The following is a 20,291-nucleotide window of genomic DNA, read 5'->3' as shown; positions in this document are numbered from 1 at the left end:
TAAGTACTATCAATCAATCTGTCCCTTATCTAATATGCTTATTGCTTATGCATTTCATCTTCAAAGTGCAAAGGTAAGATTGTGAATCAGCCCTTTTGACTCCCCCTAGCATATCTTATTTATTCCTATGTCTACTACTTCTGTATTTTATTATGGTTTGCTATAGTTTATAGGATTTTTCAGCATGCTATTGTATTTACATTCTTCTGGTCCTGAGATACCAAAGCAGTTTAAAGTAAGAGGCTGTACACCGTGGTTATGGCACGGTTAGATAACAGGGAACAGTTCAGATGCTGTCATTAGAGATTCAAATTATGACCTCCCAAAAACTGCAAAGTGCTACTGGCCAAGTACAGTGTATGTTGAAGGAAAAATAACAGTTGAATTATACCTGATACCTTCTCATTTAAATTCATACCACCTTGTGCTTTTTCAGTGGAAAAGGCAGCCATTTGAAAATCTTAGGATTGGCCGGGTTATTGTGCTCCCTCAGCTAACGAGAGGAAGGAAAGACTCTACTGAAAACAGAAATCTGCTTTTCTTCATCTCTAGATTTGCTGCAGTCTCTGGGCATGAGTGAGCAGCTGTGTGGTGCTTGGCTGCTGGCCAGGGCTACCATACCACCCCATACCACCTCACACCATACACCACACCACACCATGCTTGTGTGCAATAGGTCTTTATGACATCTGGAGCTCCATTTGGCAATGTTATGATTCTAAATGGAGAAAAATGTCTTCCCATTGACATCTTTAAACTGTTCCTATTATGACCTTCAGAGCCTGCACCACAGCAGCTTCTTCCCCGGGACAGTAAGTGGCACAATATTTCAGCTCTTACCAACTGAATGAACACTGGTCAAACTGACTTTCACCTCCTGCAGGTAGTGCTTTAAAAGCATTGTATGCATAAACAGCTGAGCATTAATGAGTGCAATGATTTTTATGGAGTCAAATGCTACATGTCAGAGAAATGAAATATCAAATCAGAATATTGCTGCAGGTGGGGGTTTTTACACCATAATTTAAAACATTTCCTGAATACACTACCTGTCATTCTGTGTACTGTGTTTAAATAGAAGTTGCACTTCAAATGAAAACACATAGCAAAAGGGGAGAGGAGGAGTTAGAAATATTTTTTGTTGCTTTCAGATGAGGCTATGGTTAATTATACCATGAACCCTTACCAAAAATATTTTATGCTATAAAATTCTGTTGAGTTTTTCTTTTTCTTAGGGAGACAATTTCTTTTAAGATGTTTATTGCAGTTTATGTTCTTTTCCACCACTTATCTCTTCAAAATATATCAAAATAGCCAAGAATTTTGTTAGAAGTCAATTGCTTCACAGATCACACAGAGCAGTCATTAATAACAGTGCATTTAGGCTAAGGATTGGACGCACAGAAGCACAGCAGTAAAAGCTACCTGTTGAGTGCTTGACTCAGTAGTCTAATTGCTCTGATGTTTTGAAAATGAAAGGTATGGCTGAATAATCAAAGCTAAATCACATTGTCATAGCATTTGATAGAAAGGTTAATAACCAAGACTGTATCCACATTAGACACTCAGATGTTTGTCTAATTGCAAAGTATGCTTTTAAAGTGAAATGAATACCTAAGAGATAAAGATCTGGGGCCAAATTCCTTGTTGATATAAAATTATATTGCTTCTTTAATTACAGTTGAACTATTCTAATTCATAAGAGACAATTGCCCCAAAACCTGTGTTACTCTTAATCCACATGCAGGATTGATAAATTATTACTCCTCTGAAGACCAATTTATAGATAAAGAGGGCTATAACTGGTACTAAGAATATTTAGCAAGAAGAAATCTTATATCATCGGGCCTTGAGGAAGACCCATCTCGATTTCATCTTTGCTAAATACAGATTATTTGTTCTCAATGATTATCCTACACGACTGCAGTGAGATCTGCAGTCTGCAGACCTGTAGCTGGTACAGGAAAGGTCATACCACTTGATGTGACCTGAGCATGCTCGAGGAGGTCAGTTGTTTCTGTAGATACTTTAATTCTGTCTTTGAGATTTGTAGAACTGCCACTGTGTATAATGGCAACACCTTGCTAAATATTCCCATACACAGAGGGCATGTCTCTTAGCACACTGGCTTTCTGGATGATCTTTTCATAGAATTCAGTGTCCCTCCCCTGGATAAGGCAGGTGGACTTAGTTATCCTAGAGTCATAAGGATATTGTTCAAAACCTCCCACAATTTGTATGAGTGTTCAGAAGATGATCCTAAAGGAGAAGGAAATTACTTGACACCACCCCTCTTCCCCTGCCTCAAATCCCACCAATTGCAGTGCGTATAACTAAGATAAGTTGACAGGAATCAGGTATGTGTCGCACAGTGCATTCCTTTATACCACACACTTTATATCCATGGAGCATTGGATTGACACCCCTTATGTATGTTTGGAGGATCATGACTGCTGTTAGTTATCACATGATAGCTGTGACATATTTTTCTGTAAAACTGAAGCTGGATTATTGTAGTTATGTTTTCATTCCCAGATAATTAGCAAAATTGGTCTGCCATTTATTCAAAAAAGAGCAGTTTGATGAGCCATGGGTCTGAGTCTTATTCTATCTGTTCTTGGTGTTCCTCTCCTGAGAAGCAGCTGTTTACATTAGCTGTCTTTTGAAGGTATGAGTGGGACCTTCTGACTAAACTAGAAGTTAGTCTTCATCACTCTGTATTCTTGGTATTCTGTGTGACTGCATTCCATTTGAAATTAATTTTACTGGTTTATGGAGGTCTAAAGCACTGCTTGTCCTGTTAGATTTAAAATGTCAGCCTATACCTCACATACATCCTGTGAGTAGTTTCCACAAAGAATAAAAATTTACCAGGCAATCAAGGTTTTGCTGGGCTGCCTTTATGATGGAGAAGTAATTTTTTTCCTGAAAACCTGTGCACTGTATCTCTACATCTCTTTAAAAATCCAGAAAACATGCTTACTTAGCAGGACATTTTACCAACCGTAGATAATACTAATGTTCCAGTTTAAGTTTTGCACACTGCCCTGTAAATTCACAAATACCAAATCATGTCTTACTCACTGTCACACTGAGGGCTACAACCAGATTGAGTTAAGAATGAGAAATAAGAAAATTAAGATGGCAGCGTGTTTTCTTTGACAGCTCACGTAGTCTGGAACTTGCTTCTCTTTCGCAGAACTACATAGCCTGAACGTGGTGATATTAGAGACCTTCTGTGAAAGATCTCAGTTAACAATGATTCCTTCAATAGAGGTGAAATGGGAATAGTTAGATAACAGCATGTATTTCTTTTTAAATAGTGAAATTATTATTTCTGTCAAAATGTTGATGAAAGCTTTGAATTTGCTTGGGTTTTAAGCTGTTTACCATGTAAATAAATATGCCAAACCTGGGGAGGGCTGTAGTAGCTATGAGTCAGTGCAATAAACTAGGCAGAGACTTTTAAAAGAAAAGGAAAAGCAGTCATGGGAATTCAGTATATCCACCTCTTGCTTACAGAAGCGGCTGGAGCACAATGGGGAAGCATGATAAACAGAAGTGAACTCAACAGCTCCTCCACACAGGGCAAAGAAATGCATTGTCTGTGCAAGATGTGCCCCTAGTGTGTCTGTATTACTTTGTATAAAGGCCTCATATTCTTTGTTCGTCTGGAAATGAATGAGGCAGACAGCTCACAGCTCAGGGACTATAAGGTTGTCTGCATCGCTGTCTTGGTGAGGAGGAGTTTCTGGTGAACTTGCAGAGGATCTGAGAGGCTGCCAGTCTCTGCAGGCTCTGGAGAGTCAAGGTGACATGCATTTGGCCATGCTAGAGAGAAGGATAAGTCGCCTCAATGAAAAAGATCAGGGAGAATGTATCTGTCTGTTTCTACCAATGTCTAAGTCTATATATTTTGAAAGCTTGCACTCAGTATTTCTAACTGCAGAAAATGAAGAAGCCTGGACACATTATGTAAGTTCAGACTGTTTCATCTAGTTCTGTTTAAAAAGATTCAGTAATACTTTAGCTTTTTTTGGGTAATGGTGCAAGGAAAGGTGGTGTGCTGAGAACACTTCCTCAGCATCTTCCTATTGTAATTTGTGCAGTTACTCTTTTAGGGCTGGATACAACTCTCTTTATCTATCTTTATCTTCCTGGAGGGTGGGAGAGTAGAAGTCCACTATTCACCCCTGTCCTCACTGCCCACCCTGCAATTTTCAAATCCATGATTCTGCTTTTCCTAAGTGTGCTGCCATTCTGGAATTTCCAGTGGAGCTGTTGCCTTTAGTAAGGGGACAGTCTACTCAAAATGCACTTTAGGCAGAGCCTCCAGCCCTGTAAATACAGGGCACAGGCACTGTTTTGGGAAACCATGCTCTGTAATTTTAGCTTCTGATTTCCATCACCTGAAGGGAAGTCAGAAGGTTTCCATTACTTCAGAGGGAGAGCTAATGGAAGACTTTTTACAGTTGATGCTCTCCTGACCCCAGTTCCTGGATGACATAAGAGGGTTTCCCCATGAACTGGAGGAAGACTCCTTATCTGCTGCTCTTACAGCAGCAGAGAGAGAGGGGAAGAGGTATGGAGTTTGGGGACCAGAAGAACAAGCTAACACAAAACTAGCAAGCCATTATGAAGGGCACACTTCTGACATTTAACGTGGGATGAACTGGGCAGTCTCAAGGAGAATGGAAAGCAGGAATTTATGTGCTAGGGAGATAAAGTAATTCATTCTAGTGCTCCTGGGCTGTATGTTTTCTGTCGGGCTGCCTGCAAGGTGAAGGGAACAGCACTGAATTAATTGGGGCAGCTTGTGTGTAGGAGAGCAGAGCTAATTAGCACTGTGTGGAGATGCAAGTATAGATGGAAAATCATGGGTGTTTAGGGAGCGGAATCAATTAGGAACCTGCACTGGAGGGGCTGAGGGTTTGTCCAGTTGTAAGATTATTTGATTAGGAAAACTTTTCGGTGGTTTGAGGGAAAGGAAATGCTTTTTTTTAGATGATAGGGAGGTAGAACAAGATGAAGTAGGTAGAGCAAAGAAAGAATTGAAAGGAAACCTATCCTTAAATCATCTCACTTTCCTCCATCTAAAATTCATTACTCTCTCCCAGGATTCTCATCCTTTTTCCGTCTTTAATGCAAAGGCAATTAAAAATGATGTAAGAGGAATAATATGCCTTGCCTTCTTCCCAAATCAAATGGCCAGTCCCCTCCCTTCCATTTCCATATGTTGGCATTAAGTACGTAGGGTTGGTGTGCTCTTTTCTATTTTTCTTTTACATAAACTGTAGTAGTGGGGAGAGAGGAGCTACAGATGAACCACCTTAGCATGCTCCCCTACCGAACGAGACTGCGTGGAAAGTTTTACCCCGTTCCTGAAACTGCTAATTCACCCATTTCCAAATCAAAACTGCTATGCAAATTTGAATGCAGTTTTTCTCAGGGAGACCTGATGTTAGCAAGTATAGATTCTATTTATATGCTCATTCATACATATTTGTTTCTTTATATATCAATTTTTGAACTTTATGACACATTATGGTTATGCAGTAAATTTTGGTTTAATTTGTGTTCAGAAGGCCCTCTGGCCCTGTCTAAGGAACACAATTATTCTAATAAGCTGAGGCTTTAAATTTTGCAATGTAAAACAACTTGTGAGTAACTAGGTAAAGAGAAGATTGGGGTATTAATGTTCTCTCAAAATGAGAGAGAAGGAAACACTCATGTAAAATGAGAAGCAAGCAACACCAGGTGTTGTGTGTTATGCTTTGATAATATTTTTCTCTCAGGTTAAGAGCCCTAAGTATTGGGCTCTTGAAATCCTAGGAGATTTCTTTGGCAAAACCTCTAGACTTTTTAAAGCCTGATTTATATGTACACATGCACATTTTAAAAATACTTTCTCACTACTATAAAACCTACCTTTTAAAAAAAAAAAAAAAAGAAAAATGATCAGCCCTTCTCCAAATTTTAATAGGCCATGAGTCTCCCAGCTCAGGTGGGTGCATGCTGCTTGGCCTCTCAGCCCCTTCTTGTGGAGGACCTGATGACTTCCATTTGTTTGCCTCTGTGTTACATTTCCTGAGCTCATTCACAGCTGTCTTCATTATTCACAGCTCTGAACTGATGAAAGGAGAAAAGAAAAGAAGTGGTTTATCTGTATGGTAATTGTGAGAAGGTTTTAGGAGGGGAGGTGGGCAGGGGAGTTGTGGAGGGTGGTGACCCTTGTTGTTGCTTTCCAGGAATGTCAGCTCTGCTGGAGAGGAGGCTCGCAGAAGAATGAGGGAGTGTGATGGCCTGACGGATGCATTGCTGTATGTGATCCAGTCTGCTCTGGGGAGCAGTGAAATTGATAGTAAGGTTTGTCATCTTTGTCTTTTCAGGAGCAAGAAATCCAGGTATTCAGGGTACGTCAGGACTATAAAGTGACAGGGGATTTTTAAAAAAAAAAAATGCATTGTGAGGGGTGCCTTAGCAAAGTATAATTTAGCCTGTCTTTTTCTTTTCCTTCTGTTGAGCTGTGTATTTTTGTTTGCTAAGTATTGCATTTTGTGTGTACCTGTGTAGTGTGCACAGGTAAGCATGTCATCCTCTCACTTAAATTATTAAGGGAGAAAATACAATACTGGTTTAAAAAGAGCAAATATGTCATATTCCATGTAAAGTTCCTTATGTTACTCTGCCAGCTTACCTTAAAATTGATTTGCATTACCCAGCGTGAGACAGAGCACATAACAGTGAGGTAGTCTTACAAGGCAAAGAAACAAACGAAAAAAAAAGATTGGGCAGTTAATAGACAGTTTTTCAGTACAACCAACAGTATTTCATCTTTGAAGAAGATCAACGAATGCTTTCAGTAACAACTGTTTTAAGATGCTTTTTCATGTCAACTGTACTTCACTGAAAGTACTAGGATATGAACATGCTTCTCCAAAGGTGAAAGCACTGCCTCATTAAAAAGACTTCAAGCATTTATAAATTGAAGATTTGTAATAAAGTATTCCGGAGAAGAAGAAAAAGGCTAGTTTTAAATACCTTTTGCTTTCAGTATATGGTGCTAAATTAATTACAGTTGCTGCTCTAGGACAGCCTTGGTCTGTTTGCAAACCCCTAAAAATTGCAGAAGAGCTGTCTTTTACGTAGTAGTTTTAAAGACAGCTGGGTTTTTATTTCCAAATGATCCCTCACAGATAGTTGTCCATGGACCTCTGTGGGTTTATAGATTGGAGAGGGATAATTTCCAGAACTTTCTGGTTGTTAGCCTGAACCAAATAGGCAAAATTTGCCTATGAATTCAGGGCAAGGAGAAAGGAATTATGAGAGATTTGTAGCATGTGGTGCTGGGCTAGCAGCATGTTTTCGTTTTTCAAAATGAAAAAAAAAAAAAACAAACCAAAAAACAAAGCCACCACAATCCTTTAGTCTATAATCAGTTTTCCATTAATAGAAGTTCCCCCTCTCTGCCACCTCCCGCAGAGCAGCCCCCACACACCGGAGTGGTTTTAGCTTCCTTAGCTTCGGAAGAGCTGGACCAGGGACACTTTCAAAGCTCCCTGATTCTGCTTGCCTAACAGAAAGGAGAAGTTAGAGGGGCTTCCCTGGAGCAGAGCAGGAGGTGGATGGAGGAGGAAGGAGGATGTCAGTTTATGCCCCATCTCGGAGCTCAGCTGCTGCTTTTTCGGCAGTTTCTTTGTAGGTGACCCAACTGACTTCCAGATTGTTTTACTATTAAAAAGGCTAAATAAGGAGTGCAATAAGCTCCCTGTTTTGCCTCTTCTTGTTAATATAAACTCTTCTGTTTATACTCTCATTTGTAGCTCTTACGACTTGGCAAAACTGCAGGCTAAGTCATGTGTGGAGGAAGAAATGAGAGAGAAATTATTCTCCCTGCCTTAGTAGTTTTAACCTCCTGTCTAACAGTTTTCTAACTGTATGACATAAAGCAGTTGTGCAGCTAAATGCAAAACACCATAGTGTAGCCTCTTACCTTGCATCTTTATCCCAAAGTAGAACATAATTTTAATTAAATATTTAAATAACTGACTCTAAATCACTTTTTAGTCTAGCTTCAAAAATGCTATATTAACAAAAAATTGAACTTGAAAATAAAGTTATAATGTTGTTTTGAAAATGCAATAATTGCCCTATCAGATAATTTTGTAATACTGCTAGTGACTGAAAACTGAAATACTGAAAAACAGGTCCCTGCTCTTTCAGGCTGTCTGAAAGAGGATGGGGGACTTGCAAGCGCATGCGGAGTTGTTGTTAAAGTCATTCCTCCTGTTGATGAAATTAAGAGTACGTAAATCTTAGCAGCATTACAAGCATCTTAGCAGGAGAGTTTCTTATAAATGTGTAATAAGAAAAAGCTATGCTAATTCAAGCTAAAGTGTTAAAAAATTAGTAGTCACTTAGACATGGTTACCTGATGAACTTACTGTTCATAATTTTAATTTGAGCTATTATAGTAGAAAGACTGTTGAACTTGCGTTTAGTCCCCTTACGATGAAACTGATAAAGGAATGAGGAACACAAGGACCCTTGAAAGTTGAAAGCTACTAGTCAAGAAAGAGTGAAGTCTGTCCAGTTCCGTGGCTAGAATCAACTTCCTTGGCTTGTAGAAGTTCACTTTAGTGACGAAGGTGTCAGTTGTGTTTGAGTCTTAGAAGTTTGCTTATCAGTTTTTAGTTTGAGGTAACATTATCCTCCCAGTGGACTCAGCTTATTTGTTTTCAACATGATGAGAATTTTAAGTGCAAAAACTATTTTGCAAAAAGAGGAATTAAAACTTGGAACCCTAATCAACAAATACAAAGCTTCAACTTCAGCATGCTATGGCTGTGCAGAAGTAAATTTAGCAAGAATAAACATCACATATGGCAATGTTAAAGAAAAGTAAAAGAGGCAGCAGTCTTTAAAAAATTTATGGTCACTATGAGCTTTCAGGTATGAAATACGCACTAAGAACGCTTTCTACACATGCATATATGTATTTCTACCTGTGTTTATGTATTTGGCTGGAGGTTTCAGATTAATAGAAGTCTAATCTGAAATTTCATCTATGGTTTAAAATAAATAAATAAATTATCCTCCATAGATGAGTCTGAGTTCAGTATCATCTCTGGAACTTAATGTCATAGCAAAAACTGCGTGCGTGCCAAATGCATACCTGGCATAAGCTCATACAGTATATGAGAGTAAATGAAGTCCCATCTGTTTGCCTCACTGGTGACTATGGCAGAGTAAGACAGGGCCAAAAGTTTCGCAGTCATTCCATTCTGGGTTAATGGAGCAACAAAGCTGGGATGTAGTGACTATCTCTTTTTATCTCCTTTGAGCATTAGTTGAAATAAATATAGATAGATGCAGACTGGCTATTTTAACCATGCTTTCCCTTCCTCCAGAAGATTAAGCTCATATCCTTATTATAAGGGATAGTCAAACCAAATTGAACCAACTATAAATGAGTAGGCTTCAAGCAAGTCTAAACTGAACTTCTTTTAGACTTGCAGAAATTATGTTGAATTATCAGTGAATTTTCCTTCACTGGGTCTCGCGCCACTTCTGGATTCCTGCCAGCATCTTCTACAGAAGGCACAACCTATTAGGGGGACAAATGGATGAAAGGGAAAGGCTGCCCACGAAGTATTTGCAGCCTGGCTAGAAGCAGTAAAAGCAGCAAGACTGAGGCTTCTAGTCTTACTTCTGCGACTTAAGAAGTATCATCTGTTCGTGCTGCGAGTACTTGTGAAACAGAACTCAGATCCCGTTTTTCTGGTAATTCACATAGAATTTATGCCAGAAAAAGGTTATTTCTCATTTTAAAAAGAAAAAACAAAACAAACTCAGAACCTATTGCCATTTTCTGCTTGTAGCATTTTCTGTTCACTAAGGTGGGAGTTTGCTGACATTCTGTGTGTGTTCAGGTTCTCTTGATGACTTTTTACCTTGGCTGCTGTTTCACATGGGGCTCCAGCATGAAATTCAGAATGACAATAAAGTCAGTCCCAGGAAAATATTGACCAGACTGCTGATTTCTTTCCATAAAAATTTCTAAATCTCTTAAACTGTGGTTATGTGAGGAGCACTCAGAAATTAGCAGATAAGAATTGTTCTGGGAAAATGTGCGAAGATCAATGATATTTCTTCTGCTTTGTATACAGAATGAACACAGGAAGGATTTTAACTTTCTCCTGGTTTTGTTTTCTGTTTTATTTTTTCTTGTCGCACTTTTTAGACCGTTGAAAACTGTGTGTGCATTTTGAGGAACCTCTCATACAGGCTAGCTGCAGAAACATCTCAGGGACAGCAGATGGGAACAGATGAACTTGATGGATTACTCTGTGGTGATGCCAATGGAAAAGACGCAGAGAGTTCAGGGTGCTGGGGGAAGAAGAAGAAGAAAAAGAAATCGCAAGACCAGGTAATGAAAGTTACTTGCAGCTGCACTGTGAGTAGTTGAAGTGCCAAGCATTTAAAATACAACTAACTAATCACTGTATTAGAAATGAAGTGCATGATGCATAATATACAAAACTGTTTCCTTTGTTAATTAGCTGAGAGCTTAAAGCAGAGTATGGCTCTGGAGTAACAAAATATGTTTGCTTGAGAAAGTTGCACATTACATGATGACACCTGGAAACTGTAGTCATAGGTACACTGTGAACACCATGAATACTGTAAAATGCTCAGTCTATTAAGGAAGCCATTTATAATGAAAAGTGTAAGTCTTAACATTCGTATGTAATCTGTGTGTACGTTCCACACAGCCATGTGTATCTAGAGAGCCTTGATGCAAGCAAATATCAGGCTTATATTTGTATACTTAATTTGTTTCAAAGTTAGTCCTGTACTCTGCCTCTACATGTTGGGAGAAAACTGTGCAGGACTGAATCAAGCAATATGGGTGAATGTTAAAAAAGCATGCGTATTTTGATATGTTTAATGTTGTTATCAAAGATTGAGAAGTACAGTCTTGATAGCTTCCTTCAAGTTATTTGCAGTGCGGTGCTTTTTTATTTTAGGTAAGTTGACTTTCAAAGTGTATTTATCTCCTTCTTTTCTCATTAACAGCTTCCCCATTGGGGAATGCTGACAATGATACTGCTGAGGAAGATGTTGTTGTATCAGTATACACACTAAATAGCAATGAGAATGGCTACTGATTTATGAACTTTTTCAACTGATCTGTGCTGGCAGCAGGTAGTTCTCTATCTCTTCCTAGACTTAGTCTTTTCCATTACCATTTATTTCTGTTTCAGATCGCTCAAAGAAAATACTCATTTGAGTAAGCAATTAGGCACAGAGTATTTGAATAAAAGATATAAACCACTATTAAAAATATTCCTGAGTTCATAAAGGCAAATTGTGTTAATGTGAAAAAGTTACAAGGTCATTAACAAGCTAAGATTCAGGTAGTGAAAAATGTAGCACTTGTGACTAGTAAGACTTTCACCTACTCTTCTAGTTAAACACTGCAGTCATCAGATAATAAATTCAAGTTATGTCCTTTGTTGGGATTCCTGTATTAGGCTACAGTGAGATTAAAAAGGGCCAAAGCAAACTAATTCTATCCCATAAAGCAGTCATCATCCCTGTTCCTGAATTAACAGTTCCCACCCACACACTACGCTTGCAGTTACTCAAAGTGCAGGAACAAAAATAGCATGTCTGGATATGAATGGGTCATACTGCAATTTGCCTTTCTCTTTTGATGCTCTGTTTATCAACACATGTGTGTGCACACACCATATAAAGTCTTTTTTAACTCTTCCTTTTATATTTCTCCTGTGATTTATGGATCTCAGGTTCATATTTTTAACTCTGTACTACTGACTCGTTCAGCGTTCCTGTCATGCTTCTCCATACTTTAAAGGTTTCCTGTAAAAGATGTTTCTCCTCCTCCAGGCCAGAGAACTAATCTCTTTTGGCTGATTTCCTTTACAATATATGTGCTTCTGCCTGCTCTGAGATATCTTTTTTCTGTTCTATAAGCGTTCATTATCAGCATGCAGCATGGTAGAGTTCTTTTCAGATTTGCTTGTTTAGTGGAAGGGTTTAATACAATTTTTTTAATCCAGAAAAAAGCAAAACAATGCACATATTTTCAAATTTATGTTCACTAGGCTTTTCTGCAGCAAGGAAATAAATTTACTCTTTCCAGAACTAATTTTCTGGTGCACAGGACCACTTTGCCTTACAAACATTAGAAATATTTTTCTAATGATTGTTCTTCTTTCATCTCATTTCCTTTAAGTCTGGACAGCCTACCCCATCTTGCTGTATACCGGTTCTCACCTGTGGCTGTTATTCATTTCAGGAGTTTAAGGGAGCCTTGTGAGCCTTCTGCACAGTGCATTATTCTCACCCCATGATCCTTGACTGTTGTTCAATAAACATGTTAAAATATGTTATCAAGCTAACTAGAATGCTACTAAAAACAAATGTGACTGAAGTCTATTTTCCGTGCTGGAAACAGCTCTCCCAGGTTATCCTCATCAGTGGAAAAGAAAAACAGAAGAATGGGTTGGGGGTTTTTTTTATGTAACTGTCCTTTATATTAATAGCATAGAGCTTGGCCCGCAACTCAAAGTGGGGTAAGGGTAAAGGTATACTTTTTTTTGGTCCATTTATTTTGCAAAAATGAGTACACAAGTACATTCAGTTGGCTTGCTTTCTGGAAACCAGCCAGTCCAACTATGTAAAAACAAAATGTTCTTTCTGCTTCTTTGGCTCTGTCACTGTCTTGCATTTTTTCAGGACCCCAGTAGATTCATACTACTGAAAAGTAGGAGTAACTGGAAACCCAGATCATCACCTTCTAGACTGTGTCACAGTCAGGAATACTCTGGTTACTCTTTCTGCGTGTCAAGAAAAATCGGTATTCTTGGGTGTTTTGTTGGGATTGTTTTTTTTCTAGGCAAGAGTCTCTAACAACAGGATCATCTGATGTTCCTCGGGTTAGTCAGAATTCACTCATCTAAACTAAGCTCCTCAGCGCTTTCTGCAGGAGAACATTTTCGCCTGTCCTTTCACCATACATTGTCTCCCTATGTGCTGACTGCTGCTCGGTGCATTGCACATGTACATATTCTTTTCTAGTAATCTTGTTTTTCTGTAAGACTTCTAAATTTTTCTGGGTAATGCCTTTCATAATCTCTTTTCAGTTGCAGTGCTTAAGCTGTTACCTGCTGTTTGTTCTGTCCGTCAGAACAGATCTCACGCTGTCCTCAGGATGCTATTTTTAGTGCTCATTCCTTTAAGTGCCTCAGGAGGGAAGTTTTTATGCTCTGAAATATCTTATAATATAGTTCTGAAGATCACGATTTTGATGGACAGTGTTTTACATGTAAATAATGAAGGCATTCCTATGGAATTTTCATAGGATGCAATGATCTGCAACATCCAAAACACTGAAAGCACTACACACCATCATGGATTTGGAACCTGTGGAAGGAAACCTCAGAGACATGAAAGAAGAGAAATATATAAAAGTAGTCTGTTACCCAGATGCCCCGTAAAGAGATGGCATTGAGCTTCAGGCTACTTTTAATAGATTGTTCATGCTAGACAATACAAACCTAGTTAACTGTTGGAAAAGCTCTTCACAAGTGTAAAAACAAATCTTTCTTTGGGTTTATTATTGTCACTTACAGATACACAAACTGGAGTTCAGCCCAGTATTAGAACTCCAGTCAGTTACCTGTGTGATTCCTTTAATATTTAAGAATTTTGCCTTTCCTGTTAGGTGAAGCACAGGGCACAGACACGTCTCTAAGAGTTGTGACACCTCAGTACAGGGGAATAGTTTCCCATTATGCAGCCTGCTACATTTTATGTCCCCAGAAAATGTGTGTTAAGGGTATACGTATTCTTTTTTTTTTTGACAGTGCATGGAGTACTCGTATAATAAGTTTACAAAACAGTGTGGGGAAAAAATATTCATATTTTATAACTGCCATTTTGAAATTTTCCTTTGACAGTATACTCCTTCAGTCTTTCACTTATAAGTGTGTATTTTCTTGAACACCACCTGAAGTGACCAATATGGACATTTATGGGGTGGTCTTTCATTTTTAAATAAGCTACTAGTAGTGAAACAACTGTAATTGGGCAATAATACCAGATGTATCATTTTAGACAGCGGATGTGGATGAAGTTGTAGTTTTCTATACTTTAAAAAAAAAAGAATTCCATACACAGCTAGGGAGTTTGTTTCTTAAACCGTAACAGGAGAAACCTTCTGTAACGTTAAAGTCACTTTCTCTTTGGTTTTCTCTGTAAAGAAAGTAGAAGTTAATTTCTTTATTTTATGATTTAGGAAACAGTTATCGCTATTTTTCTAGGTTATATTTCAGTTATAGTCATACATAAGTTACTTCAGAAGAACAAAACTGGGTGGTAGTATAAAATGTGGTCTTCTTTGAAAGGCCTTTCACAAAAAAATTGGAATATATTTTTCATCAATGACATTAGTTGTCTCTACCAATGGCAACTTCTCTACATCTTGAAATCAAATAAGAGATGTTTCTTTGTTCAGGTTGTAGTTAACTCTAGTGACACTTGTCAAATTACTTTACTTAAGAGCTCCCTTAGGAACACAGGAAACAAGTGTTCTCCTGATTTCAGAATAAAGGTGGGTGGCAGTAAAAGAGCCCACAATCATTCCTTTCTTTGGTGGTTTACCAGAGCTCAGACAGGTTCCTGAGGCGTATGCTTTGTCACGCAAGTTTAATGCTGGAAGAGACCTAAACCTTCTAAAGATCTGTGATAAAAGCCAAGTATAGCATTGGCGTTATATATGGAAAAACAGAAAACAAAACTTCTGTAAAGGTCTCGGGAAAAATAAGTGATGCTCACCTGACTTTATTTCTGTCTCAGAGCCCAAGGACTGTAATTCCCTGCTGTTGCTGTTGTTCATTATGGTCTCTCTGCTGGTTACCTGTAACCAGCTGTTACTGAGCCCTCACCCTCCAAAGCTCTTCAGCTGTAGAGGCCTTCATCTCTGACTAAGGACATGGTAGACAGAGACTTCTCTGCCTTGTATCATGTCACTCTTCAGATGAAAACTAATTTTTCCACAGCTGAAAATTTTGTCACTGCTATTGATATGCTCACTGCTGCCAACAGGTTTATTCTTCAAGCTCTATGAGAAACAAGGGTTATGACAAAAAGTAGTTAGGGAAAATAAGGTGTGTAGTCCAATTTCAGTAAAAGAACGAGGGAGTTGTCATTAATCCTTATTTTATTTCTTGTTGTGCAGCCCATTATATGCACATGTGGCACTGTTTAATTTCCTTCACTAAGAAGAAACAGTCTGACTTGGCTTCATGTTCCTCTCGAGTTTCCCATCTGTGATCATTCCTGTCAACCCAGAATCTAGCCCAAAATCTGATTTTTCATTGGAAGTGACACTTTTGAAATGAGCCTGACCTTCTCTTTCACCTTCTGTCAGGAGCCTTAAGGTATAGCAGCAACATTTCAGGTTATATCATTATGAATTGACTGGCACACCTCTTTAGCATGCTTGCTAAATGGGCTGTAAATTCTTCTATCCAGGTGAAATAGCAGGTTTAAGGCAATAATATTTCAAGAAGAATAAAAAATAAAGCTGTCAGATATGCCTTTTCACATGATGAGGCCACTATTTTACCAAGTGTATTTTAATATTCTACCAAGCCATACCGAATTAATAAGCACAGAAACAGAGAAATGGAGGCAGCTGCTGGGTTTAGCTAATAATCTAAACTGAGATTATGGATGAAAGGATGTGTTGCCACTATGTTCTGCTCAGGAAGGATATTATTTCCACTTGTTGCTTCCTTGTCTTGCACAAGGTGGTTATGCCAAGTGTTGATTAGCAAGACATGAACTATCTTGAGCAGCTCCTTACAGAGCTTCTTAGCAACCATTTCTAAATTCTTGCTTGCCTACACAGAAACATCTCATATACCCTGGGAATCTCTCAGTATCATGTATGACAAGTTGTTTTCAAAGATAAGAGTTATTAAATATAATTTGTGGAATATAGTGCAAAGCCCATTACCTTCAGCTTCTTATAGAGAGGAGAGGGGTGAGGAGAAGGAGATGTAGTGAGATGCCAAGGACTGTTGTCCCTGGATTGAACTACATCCTATTTTAGAGGGGTCTGGTTTTAAGCAAAGACAAATTGGATGAAATTATTTTTCTGATCTAGATGTAATAACATAAAACAGCTGAATAAGGGCATTGACAATTATTTTAAGAATGTAATATATAATCTGAAGTATAATTTAGATCTATTTATATCTCAGATTAATAATAGATTCAAAACATTGGAATGTTTTGAAAACATTTCAAACACCTTTCCCAAAGTTGTAAACATGTTGCATCAAATTGGGGAGGTTACTGTTACTTATACAATAAACTTTAACCAAAAATTGCCCAGATCTATCGGGACTGCATGTTGCTGGACCACAGCAGTTCTGTCCTCTCCCACCGTACTCCCGTAGTCTCTGTGTCAGTAGACACCTTTGTTTATATTCACCACCTTTCTTTAGGCCTGGATGTCTAAACTGAAATTCGGCTTGATTTAAATAGTGGCATTCCTGCCTCCTTTTTATCAGCTGCATGGATTCCCATCACCCCTGAAAGCAAGCTATGTGATTTTGATGAATTCTTGTTGCTTAACGTTAGATTTCTGCTCTTGACAGCGTTGGCCAGTGCATCTCCTGGACAAAGGTTTCCAAAAGAGGTTATTGGAGTGACATGCCTAGGTACAGCTGGCATAGACTGTCACAACCACTAAGATATGCAGGGTGATAAATCATTGTCCTCTTAAGGGTCCTGTTAGTTTAAAAGACTTTGGCATTTAAAAAATGCTTTTGGTGAGCATTGTTTAATTGCTGATAGAAATTTTGTCGCTGCTGCTGCAAAGAGCATAGCTGCAGTGTTATCAGACTATCTCAAATGTCTAGGATCATTGGAGAGAGATAAAGATGGTTTCAGTCATGGCTGGGTTTTGTTTGATTTTTTTCCTAGATTTTCTTTTATTACTAGTGGTATTTTACAGACTGGGGGAAAGTAAAGTACTCATACTTAATATATGAAAATAAAACACTGTTGTTTTGTTACCACAGGAAAACCTATCATCATGTGATACTCCTTAATGACAAACCCCACCAACCTGAGGTTTTTAATACAAAAACCAAAATATGGAGAGTGCACTTCTCCTACTGAGTTGAAGCCTTCCCTGGTATTCAGTACAATAACACTATAAACATGGATGTGCTTTCATTAAAATAAGAAAGAAGGTGGTAGATAATCTGTCGTGCAGCATGGGGGAGCATCTTGATGAGTGATCTTTTTCTCCTCTCAAAGTTCCTTAGTAATGTGAAAACTTTGGAATCTTTATTAGAGTATTCGTACTCTCAGAAGTCTGTTGTTCATAAAGATCTTTGTATTCAGCTTTTTATTCTTCCTGACTTTCATCTTTTCTTTGCACCAGTTTCAGGAAATGAGAGATTTGTATCACACCCACGTAACAAACAGTTTGTCAGCTTCAACCACAATATATGTGGGTAATTTCAGCTGCGGGAGAGAAGCCTGGAAGGAATATTTGTTTATGACTTTTTTTTTCTCCTTAGCATAAGCTAGGAAGAGTAATTGCATGCAGTTGTCCTCTTTTTCAGAGGCTCCTACTACATCCACAGCCTACCTCAAATAGACCTTACTGATCATTCCTGATGGTCTGCAACAATACAGTAACCATCCCAGTAATTCACTAGGTAGAGTTGTTTAGCACGCTGCCTTGGTTCATTAATATTGAGCAATGTGAACTACAAAGCAACTTCTGCCATGCCTTAGCCGCCATTTGAGAAAATGGACTGTAATATCATTTTGGGGAAAATATGTTTTTTTCACTCAGGCAGTTGATGTTTATGTTTATGAAATACAAAATAAATGGGTGAAGTTCAGGAAAATAACCTTTGCAATAGCTTCTTTTCTGACCAGTATCAGTCCTGCAATGCCCTGCAGCAGTTGGTCTGTACAGCTGCAGGCACTGGCCTAAGCTACGCGGAAGATGCCAGAAGCCGTTAAGCCCTTCAGTGAAGGGTTAGCTGAGACCACACATGCAGGAGCAGAGAGGAACTGAAATATGGAGTATGTGACAGGTCTTACTTGCTTGTGCCTCTGCCTCCTAGAAAGTGGCTACAGTTCTGTCACCCTTTACTGCACAACCTTAAAGAGGCTACCATAGACACAGCGCATCTGTTATGCATGGTTGGCAGTAACCCCCTCCCTATGCATGCCGCTCAGCTGCTCTGGGCACACAGACCATGTCTGAAGAATAGTGCAGGACATTATCCAGTGTCACTGAGTTTACTGCGCCTTCACTGCACGTGCATTTGCGGTACCAGAGACCTCCATCAGCCTTACAAGGACCCTGAGGCATCGCAGTGTCTTGAGAAAAAGGTCTTCCTCCTCAGTTGGTGATAAATTAATGCAATTGTGCTAGAAGTGAGTCACAAGAAGGGCAGGGAAATGCAGTAATTTGTCTCTCTTTTTTAAATGTTTTCTCATTACTGGGCAGAATGGCACAACCACATTAAATATTAATTTAACTGCAAGTATCATTTTTAGTCCTTTATATGTACCAGCACAGCATGAACATACATACAGCTCTATTTATATCAGCAAATTTTCAGTAATTCTTGGGATTATAAGAGTGTAGGTACCCAAATTTTAAAAAAAGTTCTATCCCCACATATGCACAAAAAATGTATTGGGTAGATCTGGCACATTTGATACATTATATGTACTTTGTCCCTGAAATAATGTAGTAAATACCCTGTGCAAACACTGTTCAGTTGCATAATGCATCCATAATTGGTGCAAATTGGAATGAGATGGATGAAGACCTGAATTTGTGCCCTTTGACATCACGAGTCATTCATTAATGGACTTACTAAGGTACAAAGCCTAAATCTGGTGTGAGGTCAGATTTGACCTGTAAGATACATTTCTCATTTGTTTTCCAAAAAATTCTGACAGCGCGAATGATTGAATTCTGAGAGTTAAAATAAGAAGCAGGTTTTAATGTATTTTTTATGAGCTGGCGAGAAGTCGTTTCTGGCAAGGATGGTGATTTATATGGAGAAAAAAGGAGAACTGAGTCACATGCAGTGAAATCAACTTACTGGTTTAAAGGCAGAAATGTATTAAAAAATTCAAAGGCACAGCCCTATAATAGTGTCAGTTAAAGGGATTGTTTCTCCAGCAGGCAATTTTCCTGTAGTTTCTCAACTACCACTGGGTATTGCTGTGTCAGTTCTTTTAAACTATGGTAACTTTTGTCCAGTGCAGTGAGTTTCATATCTGAGCAACTTTCTGGTTTTCAGTAACAGCTCATGTGTATTAAATGATTCCAGTAGCCTTCCACTTTGGTGTTTGTTCTGCTTTAATTTAGAAAAAAATCATAGAACCATAGAATGGTTTGGGTTGGAAGGGACCGTAAAGATCCTCTAGTTCCAACCCCCCTGCCATGGACAGGGACACCTTCCACTAGATCAGGTTGCTCAAAGCCCCGTCCAACCTGGCCTTGAACACTTCCAGGGAGGGGGCAACCACAACCTCTCTGGGCAACCTGTTCCAGTGTCTCACCATTCTCACAGTAAAGAATTTCTTCCTTAGATCTAATCTAAATCCACACTCATTCAGTTTAAAACTATTACCCCTTGTCCTATCACTACACTCACTGAGAAAGAGTCCTTCCCCATCTTTTTTACTGGAAGGCCACTATAAGGTGTCCCCAGAGCCTTCTCTTCTTCAGGCTGAACAACCCCAACTCTCTCAGCCTGTCCTCAGAAGGGAGGTGCTCCAGGCACTGTGATCATCTCCGGGCCTCCTCTGGACCTGCTCAAGCAGGTCCATGTCCTTCTTATAACTGGGGGCCCCAGAGCTGGACACAGTACTCCAGGTGGGGTCTCACAAAAGCAGAGTAAAAGGGCAGAATCACCTCCTTTGACCTGCTGGCCACGCTTCTCTTGATGCAGCCCAGGATATTGTTGGCTTTATGGGCTGCAAACGCACGTTGTTGGCTCATAGTCAGTTTTCCATCCACAGAGACCTCCACGTACTTCTCCACAGGGCTGCTCTCAATCCAGCCATCGCCCAGCCTGTATTTGTGTTTGGGATTGCCTTGACCCATGTACAAGACCTTGCACTTGGACTTGTTGAACTTCATGAGTTTTGCATGAGCCCACCTCTCAAGACTGTCCAGGTCCTCTCTGGATGGCATCCCTTCC

General features: G+C 39.0%; 1 protein-coding gene across 7 annotated transcripts in view; it reads left to right on the top strand.

Moving 5' to 3' along the window:
• CTNND2 (catenin delta 2) overlaps positions 1 to 20,291 on the top strand; it is a 696,862-nt gene that overhangs the window by 585,650 nt on the left and 90,921 nt on the right. For all 7 annotated transcript variants that reach the window (XM_074826001.1, XM_074825966.1, XM_074825976.1 and 4 more), the window contains 2 exons: positions 6,249 to 6,366; positions 10,244 to 10,429. In XM_074826001.1, coding sequence (XP_074682102.1) covers positions 6,249 to 6,366; positions 10,244 to 10,429 — 304 coding nt within the window. The remainder of the gene's footprint in view (positions 1 to 6,248; positions 6,367 to 10,243; positions 10,430 to 20,291) is intronic.

Source organism: Strix aluco, chromosome 1 (assembly GCF_031877795.1).
Source record: "Strix aluco isolate bStrAlu1 chromosome 1, bStrAlu1.hap1, whole genome shotgun sequence".
NCBI classification, from domain to species: Eukaryota; Metazoa; Chordata; class Aves; order Strigiformes; family Strigidae; genus Strix; species Strix aluco.
Note: the sequence above shows the minus strand (reverse complement) of the source record. Positions and strands in the feature narration are given on the sequence as shown.